General features: G+C 38.7%; 2 protein-coding genes across 6 annotated transcripts in view; one reads left to right on the plus strand and one right to left on the minus strand.

The window, feature by feature from the left end:
- LOC129763293 (uncharacterized) overlaps nucleotides 1-21,539 on the plus strand; it is a 162,955-nt gene that overhangs the window by 122,480 nt on the left and 18,936 nt on the right. For 3 of the 4 annotated variants that reach the window (XM_055762196.1, XM_055762199.1, XM_055762197.1), the window contains exons 3-6: nucleotides 7,949-8,161; nucleotides 18,371-19,012; nucleotides 19,078-19,257; nucleotides 19,324-20,524. In XM_055762196.1, the coding sequence (XP_055618171.1) occupies nucleotides 7,949-8,161; nucleotides 18,371-19,012; nucleotides 19,078-19,257; nucleotides 19,324-20,524 (2,236 nt within the window). The remainder of the gene's footprint in view (nucleotides 1-7,948; nucleotides 8,162-18,370; nucleotides 19,013-19,077; nucleotides 19,258-19,323; nucleotides 20,525-21,539) is intronic. The other variant, XM_055762198.1, reaches the window with a different exon arrangement.
- LOC129763292 (type II inositol 3,4-bisphosphate 4-phosphatase) overlaps nucleotides 1-21,539 on the minus strand; it is a 207,589-nt gene that overhangs the window by 91,262 nt on the left and 94,788 nt on the right. The window lies entirely within an intron of this gene.

Below are 21,539 nucleotides of genomic sequence, written 5' to 3' on the forward strand. Positions count from 1 at the left end.
TAGAAGACTGATGTGCATCAGTACTTATTTTTTTAGCATAGAAACATAATTTAAAACAAATATTTTGTTTTGTTACCCTATAGTAACCGAAGTATTGAGCTGAATTATTTGAAAAAAATCGTTATTTCTGGCAACAAATTTCAATTTTACTATCATTCAAGTCAACCTGCAGTTTAACATACAGCCTTACAATTTCTGCCAACCATGATGTTTAATTTATACTTTTTCCAATCGTACCATTTACTTACTGAAAATCATCATGCCTCCCATGGTAGGATAGTTATGCTACTTGATCTTCTTTTTTAATTCCAATTCCAAGACTGTCTGGAGCCATGACAAATAAGAAAAATTAACAATAGTTGGGAAAAATCGAGCAAAATCGTGAAATATTTACCTTGTTATACAGGAGTACCAATCAAAAAGCACATTTCTTCTAAGTTCGAACTAATTTCAATTGGGTTTTCTTCTCTGCGAAGGAAATAAACAGTTGAAAAAGAAAATGTTTGCAAATGTTTTGAGCAACACGAACAAGATCTTGGCAACAAAACTCTACCACTGTGATCAATGAGGTACATATCGAGGTGGAGCAGTAGGCGAAGTATACAGTGACTAAACCCCGTAATCGTACTCCACCATGCAGATCTTCTTTCCCTTCTTTTGAAAGTCGAAAACGAGCTTTCGGAACATTCTATTTAGATAAAGTTATAGTGTCATATGAGAGTTAAAAGGTTTGCTATCTGTTTTCAGAATAATGGTTTTTATTTCTCTAAAAATGGCGAATGCATATGCTAATGTATGGAAATTGACTCAAACTCATATTCGTACGCTGGTTGAAATCTCAACTCGATTTCGAAGGCGTTGGCCAACTTCCGAATTCCATCATTAGTATGGTACCCCTTGCTCATCTCCAGCTGTCTTTAGCCTTATCTACGAGTTTTTTGGTGTATTCGGAAGGAATATTTATAAATTTTTTCATCAAGTGGTTTTTGAAATCGTTATTTTAAGAAATTTAATGGTTTTTTAATTTCCTACACATATAACTTCCTCAGTTTTTTACTGGGATTGATGTCGGAAGATTGTAGAGGAATATCAATAACTTTTGAGCAATTCTAATGGAACCATGTACGAATTTTATGTCTTGTGCTCTGGGTCATTGTCTTGGCAAAACTTGAATCCTCGATTCCATCACATTTTGTTGACACTTTGCTTCATATTCTCCTTCAGGATGTTCATGTAAACGTTCTGATGCAATACACCATCGATGAAAACCATCGTTCTGAAAACAGATAGCAAACCTTTTAACTCTCATATGACACTATTACTTTCTCTAAATAGAATGTTCCGAAAGCTTATTTTCGATTTTCAAAACAAGGGAAGAGATCTGTCTGGTGGAGTATGATTACGGGTTTGAGACACTGTATTTGTATTGGCAAGCAAAATATGGTGTCGTAATTATTTGCATTATATGTGAAGTTTATACGGAACTCGCCGTTTCGTGACGATTTGAGCCAAATTTCTCCTAAAATCTTACAACTGTTTGTTTGTTTGACCGTTGTATTGTTACTCATTTCCATTATTTATGTGGTGAAAAGGACCAGAGAGCAAACGTATGCTTAGTCCTCGAAAGCAGTAATATTTTCGATGAAATGGTGCTTAATTGAAGACTATTTTCCCACATCCCACACCGACACTGAAAGCCTTAGAAATATCAATATGGTAGCCTCAAAATAATGAAAGTTCGTATGTTTCTATAGCCGTGGGGAAGTAAAAATGTCGTACTAACAAATCACTTTTGTTCGTTTTTTTTCTTCGTGATTTCACAAATATCCACTGCACGCTGCTACTCTATACTCAAAATCAGCAAGAACTCAAATGAAATATATGTTTTCCATTGATAAAACCCTTACTGAAATTAGAATTGTAGTAGGCAATTAGATATAAACACAAATATCACGATGTAAAAAATAGTTATGTCAGCGCATGCTATGTCGCTCGTGACTCCGTCATCTTCATTTACCAATGTATTTCATCAAATGCAGATTTCAGTTGCAAATGTTTTGTCCAATGCTGTATGTATAAAAAAAAAAACAATCAGTTGACATCTTTATATTATACTTGTCGCAAACTCATTCCGACACAGGAAATGTCTTACATAGAATCCATTCGAAAGCTAAGAAATTTTCGCCTAAACAGTTGAATAAAATTGTGGAAAAAAAATAAATTTGTAGTTTCTTTAGTTTGTCCTTCACAATCGACCAATATTCCTCAATCGGGCATCCGGATCAGGGTAATGGGCGGATTCCACTCATTTAGAACCAAAGTGACGCCATTGCCGTTGTATCACTGTTTGATGGGATTTCAGGTCGAACTTGAATACCCCACCCTACTCTGAGCACACTACTTTTGATAAAATTTCCTGGTCCATAGTTCCAGAAGTTACGAAATTGTTGATTTATAGTTTGCCGCCGAACATTACATGCTAAATGAGGAACTTTTCTTCGAAAACTTCGGTCTCTTTTCCATCTTGTGATCTTCTGGGGTACTCTACCGATCGAACGAGATATAAAAAAAACAGGAAGTGGGTTATATCTATGGTATAACCGCAAGGGTGACGTAGGACTATCGTTGATTTAGAGATCATTTGTTTGAAGTTGAATCTAAATCAAATTCTGAATGAATGAATAAATGAATATTTGGGGGAATTCGGAAACGAGAGCGTTACGTTGGAGGCACAAGGTTTTATGCATCCAATATAGGATACGAAAAACCTTGTTCTGAACAATAATCTTCAGAAGCTAACCTGCTAACTGTACTTGATTGACAAATCACAAACCCAAATGTATTATATGGATATTTTATGGATAGAAAACATTAAAATAAACTCTTTCACATGAATGTATTTTTAAATTCCCAGAGGAACTGGCAGATTATTTTCCAGCAATGATTAGATCTTTCCGGAACTTTCTCGATGCTGAATGGCATCCAAACGGAAAGAATTTCGCGCGTGTATGTGTGTGTAGCGATGTCTTCCCGGGGAACCGTTTGTGGCATCATTCTCCTCTTGATGGATTCCCTTCTGGCCTAAGGTGCACAAACAGGCTCTTGGTGACACCGTTCATCCGCGCTTTCATGATAAACGAAGAGATTCACAACAACAGCGACAACATGCTCCAATCGCTGTTCAATTAGAACTGAGTGGATTTCCGAGCGGCGCTCGCTTATATACCGATTGGTGATTTCAATAGCCTGTTTTGAAAACAATTTTAAGACTATTGAAACAAGTTTTTGGATCAAAAAGTAACAAGTATAGAACGCGTAGATATTTTATCTTTCGAATGAAGTGTTTATCATACCATTTCGTTCAGTTGTTTAGGAGCTATTAACGCTCAAAATCTCAGTCTCCGGCGTAACGCTTTCGTTTTCGAAACTTTGATTTTACACCCCGGTATAGAAATGAAAGACGTAGTCCTACGTCTAAATAAAAATAATTAAGTTTTTGTTTTGCCTTGCGACGTCTTCCTTCCGAAGACGCCAATATGTAAATGTAAATAAAACGGTAAATAAACCAACAAATGCCTACTGTGATGATGGGCCCCATCATAGAAATCGATTCCATAAGAATTTTGCTCGTTAGCTCTATTTTACTATTATAGATATCGAGCATGTCGATAGCATCAACCGAGTAATAGCTATCGTTGCTACTGCTATACTTTTTCGAGTTGTTTGGTTTGGGTGTTGCATATCTTCAGAAAATTATTTTATTTCGGTTTGCGTCCTTGATGTTTGCCTTTGGGAAACAATTCAGAAACGCTCGAAAATATGCAATTGCAACCCATGAAATTCAAGCTCGGTAAGGTATTATCTCTATCACCAAAATACGAAATTTTGCTCGGTGTGATAGTGATAGTGATTGTATCGACATTTCGATTCGATTTATATAATAGGGCCCTATATAAAGGCTGTCCACGTTAAATTTCGGACACTTTTCTTTCAGTGTAGTTTATGAAATACTTCACTAATCAATGAAATATTTCACTTACATGACAGCTGAAACCCTCCGTTTTATTTCGTTGTCCAACATGTTTACATTATTCTTCAGTTTGGTAAAATGGCGTCGAATCAAGTGGAAGTACGCAAACGCATTTTACGCGAACGGCCGCAAAATCCAACACTGTCGGTACGCGATCTCGCCAAAAAGCTAAAACTGCCGAAGAGTACCGTGTTTAGTGTGTGCAAATCGTTTGAACAGCGCTTAACTGTGGATCGGAAGGTTGGAAGCGGAACAAATCGAAAAGTATGCTCCCGACAGATGGACGAAAGGTGGTTGTCATTATTGAGCAACATCCCAACCTTTCAGTTAGAAATGTGGCTCGAAAGGTTGGAAAATCAAAATCATATGTACAAAAAGTGAAGCAGAGACATGGACTGAAGGCGTACAAAGTGTAAAAGGTGCCCAATCGTGATGATAAGCAAAATTTCACTGCAAAAAGCCGTGCTAAGGTGCTCTACACTCAGTTTTTGCAAAAATGTTCATGCACCATAATGGACGATGAAACTTATGTTCTCGAAGAATTCAAAAAGCTTCCGGGTCTCGCTTTTTATACTGCAATGCGAAGGAATGCCGTAGCCGAGTGTTTCCGAACCAAGAAGCAGTCTTAATACCCCAAAAAGTACTTGGTTTGGCAGACCATATGCAGTGGTGGCCGAAAATCCAAATCTTTCGTCTCCACCGGCACTGTCAACAAAGATGTCTACGAGAAGAAATGTCTCCAGAAGCGGTTGCTACCATTCATAAGAAGCCCCGACTCTCCAGCGTTGTTTTGGCCAGACTTGGCCTCTTGTCACTATGCAAAATCCATCCTGGAATGGTATAATGCACATGAGGTCAAATATTGCAAATTGCAAATACATGCAATTCGCGGACATTTTTCTTCCGACTGAAATGTGTTTCCCTATCACAGACTTCGAATCCATGGAGTGTGGGGAAATTGGTATTGCAAATACATGCAATTCGGGGGCATTTTTGTTCCGACTGAAATGTGTTTGTCTAACACAGACTTCAAAACCAAGATGTCATCATACCAAACGTAAATGGATTGTCATTAAATTTACTTGTAACGAAGAACATAATCCATCCAAATGCGTGGATTGACCTCACATGATATGATACAATCGTTTTACTTACAAGGCAAATATATTCAATTCAATTGAATTCGGAAATTGTTTCATTCAATCAAAAATTAAATCAATTCAAACAAATGATTGCTAAGCTAAGGTAGGCCCACGTCAACCTTGCGGTGATATCATAGATACAACCCACCCACTTTTTTTGTTTTACTGGCATCATCTTGGTGTCCGAAATTTAACGTGGACAGGCTTTACATTAACACTCCTATACTCGCGCATTGGTATGTCAGACCGAGAAATCAATAATTCGTCCATTTCTCAGAAAATATCAACACTACGGCTTTGCGATTCTCTCTAGCTTCGTTATTCGTCGTTCGTCACCGTTTAGCGTATCGCATGTGTTGGTATAAACGAGACGTGTGTTTTTTTACACTTTCGGTCTGATACACCGACGCGAGTATAGGAGTAATTTTTTCGGACAAGTGACTTTTTTCATATTCTAGAATACTGTTGAATGAAATGTATAAATTAATGTTAGTGGCGCGGAATAATTATTGAATATAATGCATATGATCATTACCGGACTATTCTTATTTGATTGCAGTCCCTTTTGTAACAGGATTGGACTGATCCATATATTAACTATTCGTTGATATATTCGTCGTTAGATTCATACGTTCAAAAGCAAAATATAAATGTTTGACTTTCGTATAGTTATTCGCAAAATATAATGGTCATACATATCCACACAAGTGAAAGGATTTCACTTGTGGAAGAATTGTAAACAGTAAACTATAAACTACTCAGTGGCTTATGGTAATTTTTAACAATTATAGTTTCGGGGATATTTTTTTATAATGAACAATATCGACAAGAAAACAAGAAAATGAAAAGGAAGTTCCTAGAAACCCTTTTATATCATCTTTTTATGCCCCATCTAAAAAAAGGATTTAATTCTTAGTTTACCAGAGACAAAGAATATTAGAAATATGCAAACTTTATATTCCAGAACCTTTATCATCTGTTAATTATCTAGAAGGTCGTTATACATTCTTCTCTTCGATAAAATACCCGAAAACACGCAACAACTACATGAAATGTAAAAAATAAGCTTATTTCGATCATGCAGTTATGCTATGTTCTGATTCTTACTCCAATGAAACCACAATCGATTAATACGTTTTTATGTGATTGTATAGCTGTTATACTTCCATGAATTGTATTCAGTTGCTTACTTTGAATTAATAACAGTGAAAAATTCGAATTTCGTTATTTGTGTTGGAGTATCAAAAATTGCTCTGTTTTGAGGAGGCTAAATTAGATGACTATCAAAACATAATAAAGACGAAGAAAACATATTTTTTGGAGTATTTTCATTCAATCGTACCCTCTTCTTCGAATAAATGCCAATAAAGCCTGCAAAATACACAATGACAACATTACAGAGAAGTTCAACTTTCGGTCTGTGACACCGTGCGCGAGTATACGTGTTATGATTTTGCACGCGAGTACAGGAGGGTTAAAAAACATACGTTAGTGCGAATCATAAACCGAAACGAAAGTTCTAGAAACGTTCCATATTATAATTGTTCATGTGATGAAATCGGAATCGAGTATAACATGTTTTCAGAACGGATAGTTTGAGAGAAAATATAGAAGAGTAAGAATATGATTGATAAAATAAATGACAAAGAAAGAGGGAAAAACAAGATAAAGAAGAAGCGAGAAAATGGGGTTTAATATTTGGTGAAAAATAAAACACCGAAAAATGTTTGGATGTAGTTTTCCAATATTCCAAATACATGGCAAATTTCTCAATAAGTCAAACGAACAAAGCAAAAATAGATTAATTCACAAAAATTTTAGGAGTGAGAAAACAATAAGAGAAAATTTTTTACAATCGTGAATGCTTTTTAATAAGTTATTCATCAATAATGTACCAAGCAAAACAGATCCGAAGACAATGTCCGAAGAAATACACACAGAAAACTGATAACTCGATCAATCGATCCGAATCGAACGTTATCTCTGTCTTTTGGTCAATGGAGAATAGATTTAATTTACTCATTAAATTTCATTAACATTCACCTCACTGTATAAATGTCCGATTAGAAATTTGATATGTAGATTTTGAAGTCAGGTTTTTTGGACCATTGAATTCTTTTGAGGATCTGAATTCAAATCATTATCCAATTTATTGTTATATCATATTGTTATTTGTGAGAGAAAGTGAATAACAGCAATGGACTGTTTAGTTCTCTAACACTCCATCTATTTTGAAGACTAGGTACAACGTTATGCTTGATTTTTTAACTCTATATTTTGCCCATGTTTCGAAACGTCTTCAAACAACTTGTGCTTTCAACAATCGGAAATACTAATCCGAACAATTCAAAAAAGACCAATGAAAAAAGTTTTCACTTTCCGAAACAACTGCGCACAACATCAACCTGTCGGTTCGATTAAGTAGAAAGTGTGCGAAGGAGAAACGATTTCTCAAAAATACTTCTAACCGTAAATTGAACGATTTCACCGTGCACTAAAAATCCATTAATCACAACCGCCAACAGCAGCGGGGCAGTTAGCGGAAAAAGATTCAACACGGGCTGCCAAATCTACCCCCGATACCGAGCCCCCCTCAACTGTATCATTCTGGCCGTTCGAAAATTGAGGGTTTAACTGCACTCTGAATAGAGAATTTATGATGCCGTTGCTCAAATCCAAACCTATTAATTTGATATCAAATATGTAGGAAAAACATCATTTGTTGATTGATTTATTTATTTTCAATTTTCCTCTCTCTCTCTCTCTCTAATCACAGTGCTGAACGTGGCCGCAGGCAAGGCTCCGATGCAGATCTCGACGGATGCCTCCGGCATCCCCCAGAAGGCGATCGACGGATCGTCGTCGTCTTTTTTCTCGCCGGACACCTGCTCGCTAACCAAGCCGGAACGAGTGCCCTGGTGGTACGTGAATCTCCTGGAGCCCTACATGGTGCAGCTGGTTCGGCTGGACTTTGGCAAGTCCTGCTGCGGTAAGTGTTTAGAACTTAGCCGTGGAGTACATGTATGCGTTACAGGGTGGGAAAATAACTATTGCCGGAGCTCGCGCCAATTCAGTGGAAAACAACTGCTCTGTGCTGAGGCTGCAAAATCTCCTCTCTCTCTTCGCCCGGCGAAGAAATTAGCTATGCCTGTTTGTCTGTATGGTGGCGCTCATATGGCGAAGTGAAAGTCGGTGTGGGTCTTTACAAACCCGAGTGGTGGTGGTCTCCGAAGCCGTCCGGCAGCATAAGGTGAATGGGACCGGTCGTATGCTGTGCCTCCGAATAATTTGCTTAACACACAACAAAGCTCGCAACCATCTTGCCGACGAAAGGTCTTGGGGTGAATGTCGAGATTAACTAGTTGGAAAGTGTAATTTTTGAAACTTGAACTTGCACGCAGCCATCGGCTGCGGAGGGGACGACAGCGAGGGGTCCGACTGGGAGGAGTCGGTGTCGTTGACCGCACGGATGAAAAGTATTGTTTACCGCGAATCGCTCTGCCAGAGAGCTTTGTTTGTCGTAATTGAGTTTTCAAACAATACTTCTTCGCATGTTAAGCCTATTGATGCTCAAGTCAATTGCTATCTCGTCAAATAGTTCAGCTGTTTATGTAAATAATTGGTGAATTTCATCATACAGCATCGGACAAAACACTGCTCAGGCAAAACAAAGTGACAAAACTTTAAGAAACAAAAAATGGGTGGGTTATATCTTAGACATAACCGCAAGGTTGACGTGGGACTATCTTAGTTTAGTTAGTTAGGGACTTTAGTTTAGTAATCATTTATTTGTATTGAATAAATTTTTGATTGAATAAAATAATTCCCGAATTGAATTTAATTCAATATATTTGCTTTGTGAGTAAAAATATTGAACAAATGCCATGTAAGGTCAATTCATACATTGTGACAGATTATGTTCTTCATTACGAGTACATCAAATTACTGCCCTTTTACGTTTTGTATGATGCCTAGGAGTTATAAAATATGTCAACGGAAGAGTTATCAAACGATTATTGTATTTCACATTTCCCTCTGAAGTTTGTATCTCTCGTGTGTACGCACTTCTCGAATACGGAATTTACTTGATTTGATGAACTTTAGGCACTCATTTTCTATTTTGACATATTTGTGAGCGCATATTTTTTAATCAATAGGCATTCTCGCAGCAAATGGTTATCGACATTTTGCCTAATCTTCCAATGATATGCGTAGAAATTCAGATAGCAGAAGACATGCAGGCATATCCTTCAATGCAATCTTGAATAGTTGAGCCAAAACGTTGTGTAATCCGTGTTAGGAAAACACTTTCCGGAAAGCAAAAAAAAAACATGCGGGTGCAAATATATCATATTCATATACTATATTCCAGTCTGCACAAAGGCAAGCGAGTACAAAAGTATTCGCAATTTGCATTTATTTGCAAAGCCGATTTCCCCAGACACCTTGGTTTTGAAGTCTGTGCTAGGGAAACACATCTCAGTCGGAACAAAAATACCTCCAACTTGCATGTGTTTGGATTGCCGATTTCCCCCAGGCACCTTGCTTTTGAAATCTCTGTTAGGGAACACATTTCGGTGGGAACAAAAACTCCCCCTACTTTCAGGTATTTGCAATGCCGATTTCTCCAATGCTGCTTGGTTTTGAAGTCTATGTTAGGGAACACATCTCGGTGAGAACGAAAATCCCCCTACTTTCATGTATTTGCAATGCCGATTACTTCAAGGCTGCGTGGTTACGAAGTCTGTGTTGGGGAAACCGTAAATCAGACCAATCAAAACGAGGCAGTTAGGGCGTTTAGATAACGCTTAACATTTCACAGTTATTCAACTGTTTATCTAATGAAAAATAACATTTTTTTAATTGCGATAGATGCGTAGAAATATTCCCTATCAATTAATCCAAGCATCTTTCCGATTCAGTAAAAAATGTTAGAGGAATAAGCATTCGAAATCTTTCATTTTTTCCTGCATGTTCTGTGTTTAGGTTTCCATTTTACCCCCCATATATTCCGGTTAGACGTAGTCCCACGTCAATAATCCAATGCAGTGCTTCAATCCATTTATAATCATTTATTTTCACCACCGAGAAACAAACAATTTTCTGCAAAAATTGGTCGAAACTACTTTCGAAACAGCCGAAACGAGGAACTGGTCCTAAATTTTGTCGCGTCATTTTAGTTGTTAAGTATGCTTAAAACGAATTTTTTAATGAATGACTATTGTTTTACCTACAGATATTATAAATTTCTTCGAATAATGAAAATTTATTATTATAAATGAATTGAAGCACTGCATTGGATTTTAAATTCGTCACTTGTTTTTTTTTTTGCTTGAGCAGTGTTCTTAAAGTTTTGTCCGACACTGTATATGGTGGATGTGGTCTCACAAGGCAAAACATTAGAAATTATTCACATGCGACGATGTGTTATGTCACTTCAATATGGATCACAGCAGGCTTTGGAATCCATCTGAGTTGTTTTTTGAATATCAAAGCATCAAAGCTCAGTGGTAAATTTACCAGTAAGGAGTCCCGGAAAAAAAATCCCCCCGGAAAACAACTGCAAGAGAAACAACTACTCACAAAAAAGTGTAAGGTCACAAGTAGGCTAGAAAAATTCTGACACGGTAAAACATCATGGGTAATACGGTAATACTGTAATACAGTAATACCGTGCGCTACTATACGAGTTGTGATTGATAGCGCATAAACCGGGCTATCTGCGGTTGGAACGGTTCTGGCTAAGCACACTGTGGAAGATAAAAACGCACGATGTTGTAGTCCAAATTTTCTCTTTATATTTCACTTTGCATGTCTCTTTCACTTGGATGGTAGACAATGTCCTGGAAAAAAGGTAATGAAGATGGTAGAGTTTCGAGCGACATAGCATGCGCTGCCATAACTATTTCTCAAATAGTGACGTCAGTCGTTGTGTTTATCTTTGATTGCCCACCGCATCCATGTAAAATGCTATTTTCAGAAAGTAATTTATCAATATATATTTGTGAAATCACATCAAAGAAGACGGATAAAAGTGATATTTCCATGTGCAATTTTCACTCTCCCACGTTCATAGAAACAAAAGATGTTTCATTATTTTAACGTTATGAAGTGTATGTTTCGAAGGCTCTCAGTGTCAGTGTGTATGCTGTGAGAGAATAATCGCCAATTAATCAAAATTTCACCGAAAATATTATTGATTTCAAGAACTGAGCATACGATTGCTCTCTGGACCTTTTTACCACATAAATAATCGAAATAAGTCACGATACAATTGTCATCTGTTAAAAAACAAACAGTTGAATGATTTCATGAGAATTTTAGCTCACATTATCATGCAACCGTGGGAACTTTCAACATTGTTTTGTTTTTCCATATACATTGCATATTGAACGCAAATAATTACGACACGATATTTTGCTTGCCAATACAGATATAGGGCCCTATTCCATAAAACGAGACGAGCAATTCGTCTCGTCTCGTCTCGGCTTCAGTCACTGTCGAGACGAGCAAAATATCCCATTCCAGTACACGAGTTTCATTGAAACGTTTTATTTGGTAGACTGGAGAGACAGTTTTTCTCGGTATGATCAGTGATGTCAGATGAGAAGACAAGTTTTTGTTTTGAGAAAAACAACAAACAGTTTTAAAATTGTTCAATCGATACTCTTTTCTCAGTGCCAACATATTTAAAAAACATAACAAAAAGGAATAAGTTTCATATATCTTTAGGTTTCATTGATATTTTTCCTCGAACATATGGTTTCATCACTCAGACGTTTTTTTTTATTATGGATTTATTGGGGGCAATATTTGTTCACCTAATCAACGATTTATCAAGAAAAATTTTGAATCTATATATATATATATATATATATATATATATATATATATATATATATATATATATATATATATATATATATATATATATATATATATATATATATATATATATATATATATATATATATATATATATATATATATATATATATATATATATATATATATATATATATATATATATATATATATATATATATATATATATATATATATATATATATATATGCATTTCCAATAAAGTAGTTTTTTTGAATTACTCATTTTCGTTCAATATGTGAAGGCCTTTTTCGTGCCGTGTTAATATATTCAAAACAGTCATCTAGCATCCCTGGATATGAGTTCAATGTTTACATTTGGTTGTGTTGTTTGGAAGAAGCCCATTTGAAAATATGTAAAATCTTGCAATTACTGAATTGAATTTGATGGTTGCAGTTGAAAACATACATTGCTTATGCAATACTAGTTTAGCTGTAAAACAATTTTTGAATATAAAGGCGGAGCAGAAGAATACCGTTGCTTTCAATGAACAAGGTGAACAAACACATCAAACAAACTAGACGATTCGACTGACTCATCGACGAGTGCGGCCAAACTGTCGTCGAGCCGGACGAGCTACTCGTCTGTTTTTATTCGAGCTCGGCTTCTGGAATATAAAAACAAACGAGACGAGCGCTCGTCTGCTCGTCTCGTTTTCTGAAATAGGGCCCATAATTTACCTACTGCTCCACCTCTATATGTACCTCATTGGATGGTAGAGGTAAAAACTGGCAAAGATGAATGTTCTATTCTGCGTTACTTTTGCGTTTTCCAGAAAGTTGGTGGGGTGTTCATCCTGTCGGCTACGATCGGCTCGCTCGGGTGTTGTTCGTTGTTATGTTGTTACACCATTCATCTCGCTCTCGCACTTCGCGTGTAAAGGTTGGTTTAGAGTTCCCGTGAACGTGAACGCGGACAAACACTTTTCTGTGAATAATTCATCAGTTCATGCATAAAACGTGAGGAAAACATCTTGAAACGATAGGAAGAAGCATTTTCTAGTTGAAAAACATGTTTACACATATTGATAAAAGTGGATTAATTCAATATTTCTCAACGATTCTGAATTTCCACCGTGGAATCGAGATGTCGAAATCAACGGAAGATCGACAGAAGTTCGGGAAGCTAACATTATTGAAGATGTCTGCTGATGGTTTTATTTCTTGAGAATTGAAATGATAGTACAGATCCACGGTTCTCGACCGTTGGTTCAATTCGAGAAGCTTGTTACAATCTTCAAATACTAATGGGTTCATGATTTCGCTTCGGATTAGGAAGCGATATGACAGTTCCCAAAACCGAACCCGCAATTGTTTTTTGAGTTGTTTGTGTATTCATTGTGCTAAAATATAATAATTTCAGCTGTCCAGTTTCTATAAGACCACTTCAAAATTCATAAGTACAGTCAAAGCACTCTATAACGACAATCTTTATAGCGACAAATCTCTCTATAACGACATGTTTGAGAGTCCCTTCAAAATCGCATACAAATTCTTTTCTTTATTGCGACATTTCTCTATAACGACCTTCCCTATACTGCCCATGTTTGTATAGGAGACGTAAGCAACAAAATGAACAAAATCAACTTTTTCGTCGTTTTGCGTTCTACGCAATGTAATACATCTGCTCAACATGCAAACAAACATTTTTTGTTCGAAAACATTTGAGCAATTTTGAATAAAACGATTCCGAAAAATCACTGTTTGTCCGTATAAAGGCGTAGTTCCATACAGCCTTCATACATCGTTCGAAACTCAACAATTATAATGACTATGCGCTAGAAGCTAAATCTACATTTCAATCAAATTCTTTGTAGAGTCCAAACATGCCGTCACGATAGTGTCTTATTACTTAGTGTATCCTAACAGATGAATATAAGAAACAATTGAAACACTGATCATATAATTACTATTTTCTGTACACTGCACTGCGATGAACAAAGGAGAGCAATTGTGTTTTTTAATGTTATAACTACCTAAATGTCTGCGCTTGAATCTTCAAGTAGATAATGAAACAATCAGATCAGTAGTAAAATTAAAATATAATTGGTTCTTAGCTTTATAACTCCTCGGATTTGACATCGACTTATTCCACATACTCAGCATTATTCATACCGTTGGTGTTAGTCACTCCACCATCTTTATGCGATTGATCGTGACATCGGTAAACCATGTTGCTAAAATTACCAACATTGCAGATTGTCTTACAAATTGAATAATTGAAGAAACACGAACCTGCTGTTCTTATCATATCCCAGAGTGTTCAGGAAAAAAGTACTATTCTAGACTCGCAACAAATCCAGAGCACCTTTTCCAGACATTTCACTAAATTTTTTCCAAACCTTTTTGATTTTATTCGATAACAACTGAAACTACCGATGGAGACTATTATCAGAAATGTAAATACTAACGCAACCGACAGAGCAACCTGGTGATTACGTCTAGCTATGCGAACAAATGTTCATTGAAACGATTGATTGTCCGCATAAATAGACGTAAGTGTTTCCCAAATGGAGAAAATATGTTTTAATCCGCAAAATCTCAAATTTTGCCGATAATATCCTTCAACTGGACAGATTATTTCATTGAAAATTTTCATGGTTACGCTAGTAGGCAAAAAAACAACAAAATTTCCCAACAACAACATTCAATGTGCCGCACAATGCGAATTCATTCATCATCAAAAATATGGACTAGAGTCGTGAAAAGGGTAAGAATAATGGCTTCAATGCTGTTCAATTGGTATATTTTGTCTGGCGATGAGATAAGAAAATCTATCATTCAGGGACTGATGGAGCATTCAACAATGAAACTATGAGCCCACCTTCTCAAAACCAGCAAGCAGGTGCTTTCCAGATTATCTATGCTGGTTTATTAACAACAACAAAAATCAATTACAAATTACCGGACGAATGAGCTGAATTTCATATTCATTATTTAATGTTTTTAGTTCCAAGATGGTTAGACATCAATTACTTTTGTTTCTGATATTATTTGATTTTTTTGCGTGAGCTTGGGTGTTTCTCTCCTTATAGCGACGTTTGAGCTCCCTATAACGACAATGTTTATAGCGACAATTCTCTATAACGACGGTCCCTTGCGATCTCGCTGTAGAGAGCTTTCACTGTATTATCAATAAAAAATTCAAAACAATCGGCTGATTTACATGTCAATAATTGGCAACCTTACCATCTCGATTGATAACCTGGAAAATTCGTGTTGGAATACTATTTACCAAATTTTGCTGAACGGATTTCTCGATACTTTTCCATGCTTCCGAGATTGCGACCTTGAGCTCTTCAATCGTGACGTACCGTTTTCCCTCAGTGTAGATTCTGCGTACAAGGATCCACCTTAGCTTTTTAAAAGCATTCAAGTCTGGAGAGCGAGCCCGCCAGCCCAAAAAAAAATAAGTTTTTGGACCTTAATCCATTGCTTAGTTTCCTTGCTGGTATGAATAGTAGCATTGTTTTGCTGGAAAGTGACGATATCCACGCAAAAACGATAGGAGAGAGGATTCCAGAGCATGTATGAAATCCTTGAATGATGTGAAAGCTATCTTGAGCTTTCCGGTTGCACAGAATCCCGTCCAAACCATGCACGAGTCTCCACCAAAATTCCTGGTTGAAAAATACTGTTCCTTCTTCCGTAAATCACGCCAGTACCGGTTGAAACCATCAGGACCATCCAAATTGAACTTTTTTGGTCAGTGACGATAACCCATACATTGAAAAACTTTTCGTTATGGTATATAGCAAAATGTATTATTTTGGAAACATTTTTTGTAACAACATATCATGTCCCACTGTGGGTTTATGTGAGCTTTGACCAAACTCAAACGTCTTCCGATGTGAGATGGTGTAGGATGAGGTTCCTTAACTTTCAGTGGAAAGTTCATCTGCCAACAGAAATGAAAATTCTTGTGGCAATATTCTTACTCCAATTGTTTTGATCATATAATATAAAACCCAAGCATTTATAGCAATTAAATCCAAAGCGTTAGGGTGGGTTTAGACTAGGGATATATTCATGTGAAGAAATATGATGAGATTTATAGAAATCGCATCAACCGTTTACACTAGCGTGAACTTCTATAATGAATATATTCATATTTTCGGTGAATTTATTCACCTAAAGTAGAACTGCATCCAACTTTAGTGATTTCTCACCAGTGAGAAATTCACAAGCGTTTACATATGCTGAATTTATACAAGTTATATATACCTCGAATAAGTTTATCATATTTATTCTCACCCGTTTACACCTATTTTCACGTGAATAAATCCATCTATAGCTATAGATCTCCCTAATGTAAACCCGCCATTAGACAGCCTGTCTACGAGATATAGATTTTGTGTTATACTTTCCAGCCATTCAGTTCTTTCCACCCATCTGTTCGTCGTAGACAATAACCGGTTGTTTTTGTTTATTTTTACAAATGTATGCATCCAACTAACTGAGAGACGGCGCCAGTGGTTGTATGGTTAGCGTAACAGCCTCACAATCCGATCGGCCTGGGTTCAATCCCAGCTGGCGTCGTTGAGATTTTCTGAGGCGAAAAATCTCTGGTTACGTCTTCCTTCGGAGCGGAAGTAAAAGAAGTTGGCCCGGCTCATGAGTTGTTGAGTCTGATAGGTAGGAACAGGTGGAGTCGCCTCCCTGATGTCGGTGATTGGCACTAAAGTGGCGGAAATAGGCCGACGAAAAATAAGCGAAGATAAAAAAAAAAAAAAACTAACTGAGAGTTCTTCTTTGTTCGGTTTGCTTTTGATAATTGTAAAACTATAATTATCTTATTTGTAAAACTGCATTGAAAAAAGTGCCAATTTGCCTTTCTTTTGTTTTGCAGGTCTGGGAAATTACATTCAATCGAATAGTTACTACTGATGTAGTTATTTTTGATAAAAATTTCGTTTGCTTATATTGAGTAACCTGCATTTTGCTTTTGTCAAAAATAGTTGCTCATAAACAATAACATTTCCAACTGGGTTGTAGCAGTTTTGGCTCTATTTTGTATGGGATATGAGAAGAAATTCTCAAGGCCGAAAATGTTAGGTTCGAATAAATCGCATAATTCCTGACAAACGATTTCTGTTCTTTGCTCGTCAGAAGTATAGAGAACCCCATTTCGAATTCCATAGATATGGAACGGTTAAATTTATTGTTCGATATGTACCAGTTAAGTATGAAATGGCATCTAAATCTCGGAGGAGCATCTCAGTATTTGAATCCGTAGAAGTTAGACTCCATTCTGATCCTTAGATTCGACCAACTTTTGATTTTGTGGACCCTCTTATATGATTCTAAATGCGTTAGTCAAATATTAACGGAATTGCACTTTTTCGCTTTCAGAAAATTGGATCCAACACACTGTTTATTTTTTTGGCACCAGGTAGAAACAAAACTTAGAAAGTGTAATTTATGAATTTTGGTAGGTTTAGTATTTTTATGTATGATGAACAGAATCGCCTGTCGCTTATTTTTTTACGCTCTCAAGCTACGAATTTGAATAACCGATCGAAATAGAAAATTAATGACAATCAGTGCAATACACATCGAACAAGACTATTAGATATTTGTACAACCCTCAGCTTCACATTTCAACACTTTCCGTCAAACTGTCTTTTTTCATTCAAAACCTGTTCCTTAACCTCACAATGAAAGATTCTTCGATTTCACTCGTTACAAAAAAAAACTCGTAAACAAAACTCCGCAGCGGTAACCGGACGTTTATTCAAGCCACGAAAAGAAAACAAAACCACCTGCCTCCTGTGGTGTAATCGTCGCCTACTATACTTTGCAAACGCCACCATTCTGACAGAAGACAACTTCCCGGGTAACGTAATTTCACGCTCTGATAATTGCGTCTCGAAAAAAAGTTCTCACAGTCAGTCGCAATCAATTTCCTGTTCCAGACCCCTTATCACAAAGTTTCCAAAACCCCTCAAAACGAAGTGCTTTCCCTTACCTGCCCCTCCTTCTTCTTGGGGTCATTCTTGGACGCTATCGTTTGATTACGACTCTCGTTGCCGATTCGATTCGCGCCGAGAGAAGCGGACGCAAATAGAAAGTGAAAGTTGCGCGAAGTTGAGAGAAAGAAAACAGCAGTTTCGCTTCGCGGAAAAAAGAAGGTACAGAAATTGGCAGTTCACCAGCCAGCTTATTATATAGCCCTACAGCGCGCTGGGTCCAGAGTGACGCAACCCGCGCACTCGCGCACGCTCTCTCGACTCGTAGATTCCGCGGCGATTATATAAATTCTGCCGGTGCTGACTCTGATTGCTGGTTTTGTTTTTGCTCTTCTGTTTCCACAGGCAATGGGAAACCCGCAACCATTGTGGTTCGCGTTGGTAACAATCGACCGGACCTGGGAACCAATCCGATCTGCAACCGCTTCACCGGTACGCTCGAGGAGGGTCAACCCCTGTTTCTGCCCTGTAACCCACCGATGCCGGGAGCGTTCGTGTCGGTCCATCTGGAGACCAACGCACCCAGCCAGCTGTCGATCTGCGAGGCGTTTGTGTACACCGACCAGGCGCTTCCGATCGAGCGCTGTCCGGCGTTCCGCGATATGCCACCCGGTGCATCGGCTTCGTACAACGGAAAGTGCTACATCTTCTACAACCGGCAGCCAACGGGTCTGCGCGATGCGCTGGCATTCTGTCGGTCCCGCGGGGGAACGCTGATCAACGAGAGCAACCCGGCGCTGCAGGGATTCATCAGCTGGGAACTGTGGCGGAGACACCGTAGCGATACCTCCTCGCAGTACTGGATGGGAGCGGTTCGGGACACCCAGGACAGGAACACTTGGAAGTGGATCGGAGGCGAGGAGGTGTCGGTCTCGTTCTGGAATCTCCCCGGAGGAGATGAGGACTGCGCACGGTATGATGGATCCAAGGGTTGGCTCTGGAGTGACACCAACTGTAACACGCAGCTGAATTTTATCTGTCAACATCGTAAGTGGATGTGCTTTGAAGGGGGGTCGTGATTGGTGATTGATCTGTTCTGTGTTGTTTTGCAGAGCCTAAGGCTTGTGGTCGTCCGGAGCAGCCTCCCAACTCGACAATGGTCTCCCCACAGGGCTTCGACGTTGGCGCCACCGTTGAGTACAACTGCGACGAAGGACACTTGCTGGTTGGGCCTGCTCAAAGGACTTGCCTGGAGACGGGCTTCTACAATGAGTTCCCTCCGGTGTGTAAATGTGAGTAGCGAACTTTGATTGTACGAATTTTTCCGGGAATGATTCTCTATTGTTATCATTTTGCAGACATTGAGTGTGGTCTTCCGGCTTCAATCCCCTATGGCAGCTACAACCTGATTAACGGCTCTGTTGGATATCTCAGTTCGGTACTCTACAGATGTGACGAAGGTTACGAAATGGTTGGCCGGGCGCTGTTGACTTGCGATATTGACGAACGTTGGAATGGACCGCCACCCCGTTGCGAAATTATCGAGTGCGAGCCGCTACCAACGTTGTTCCCGAACGGAGATATCATAGCATCAAACACTACAGTGTACGGCTCCCGCGCGGAAGTTGTCTGTAACCGTGGCTACATACCGGAAACTCAAGAGACGGAGATTCATTGCACGGCAACCGGTCAGTGGAGCAACATTCTGCCAAAATGCGTGGAAGACCCGGACAGTAGGATACTGTCAACGACGGCGGCCCCAACGACTACCACCCCTAGACCTGCGCCGGTGTTGATTGTATCGACAACTACGGTCCCGGTCACTCAGTACACACAGAAACGGCCCCAGACGAGACGCCCGACGCGTCCAACGACCCGTTTCACGACGTCCACTTCGACCACTCAGTCTCCGCTGTTTAGCATCGAGATTGACGATGGTAACGATAGCGATGGCTTAGATGGATTCTTCGTCGGTACTAACGAGGATTACTCTCTCCCACCTCTAGAAGTGCGCCCGGGAGTGGTTCGAGAAGAGTTACCTCCGCGAAAACCCTTCCACCCGACTCAGAATGTGATACCGAAGATCCCAACCGTGCAGCAAGTTCCACCGATCAGAGTGAAACCGCAATACCACGAACCACTACCGACTACAAGCACTGCTACTACTACTACCATTACTACCACAACTACACAGACTCCACTACAAACACGACCATCTACGACTACCACGACACGGCAGACGACCACCACCACGCGATCCCCACAGGACATCATTCTCTCGCAACACCCACAGGACAACGAAATCGCCGGATCCGTCAACATCCAGCAGGACCAGTCACCCAAAGTGAACATACCGTTCGCGGTGGACAACTCCGACGCCGGCGGCGAAGCCTCGGGCGGACCATTCGGTGGTCTCGGAGGAGCGAACGGCGGCCACGGCGATCGCAAGGAAGCCAAAAATGCCCGCCTCAACCTGGGAGCCATCGTGGCGCTGGGAGCCTTCGGTGGTTTCGTGTTTCTAGCCGCCGTCATCACCACCATTGTGATCGTTGTGCGAAGGTGATTTGCTTGTTTATCAACCGAAAACAAAAACAAAAACAATCGAACGAACAACACAACAGTACACAACATTAACGTAATTGAGGTTGTACACACAGCCGCAAACTGCGTCGTTCGATACAAATCACACGCACACACACCAAAGAGAATCGGACGTGTCTTCCGAGGACACACGCGCACCAACACAACACACATATTCACACCCGAGTTTAGATGCTTGCCGTTTCCCAAATATGAACCTTTCTTTCAGAGCGATTCCATTCGGATTTTTTTCCGTATTTTTTTTTTTTTGTTCGGCTCAAATTTTGCAGACGCATTCTTTAGGACCAAAAAGGTACAAATGATTTGTATCGTCGGTTTTTCATTTTGACACTCTAACCTTACTTTTGAGAAGGACCAAAACAAAAATATAACTCAGAAACGGTTGGTCCGATTGATTTGTGGTCCTCCGCAATGTTTTAGGTTATTTTTTGGCGTTTATGGAGAAAGTATGCACTGTTAAAAAAATGTTTTGTTGTTATTTTATTTCGATTTTTTTTTCATTTTTTGATATGCTTTAGCGGACAACTAAAGTTTATTGCACAGTGTGTCAAGATGGAAAAATAATGGACAAAAAAATCATAATTTTAAAAAACTGGGAGTGCGTTATATCTGTGATATAACAACCGCAAGTTAGACGTAGGACTACCGGTGGCTTAGTAACCATTCGGTTGATACAGGATTCATTCTTGTTCTCGTTAGATCAATTTACGAGATTTGAGTCCTTATCGCCTGTTTGTATCTCTTCTTCTAGACATTTACGGCCTCCACAGGCGATTTTATATTTGCCTTTACCATTATATGTCTTTGACAACGTATAGAATCAATAACGCTTACGTGCGATTCAATCGTACACCAACACTCTGCATCTGATGGTATGAAAACCAATGATGCACGGAACCGATAAGAGCTTCCGCTCTAATTTAATCATAGCTTTTCTCATTTAGTTACATTTTAGTATCAACCGCATTATTTT

The sequence above is a fragment of the Toxorhynchites rutilus genome, chromosome 1 (genome assembly GCF_029784135.1).
Source record: "Toxorhynchites rutilus septentrionalis strain SRP chromosome 1, ASM2978413v1, whole genome shotgun sequence".
NCBI classification, from domain to species: domain Eukaryota; kingdom Metazoa; phylum Arthropoda; class Insecta; order Diptera; family Culicidae; genus Toxorhynchites; species Toxorhynchites rutilus.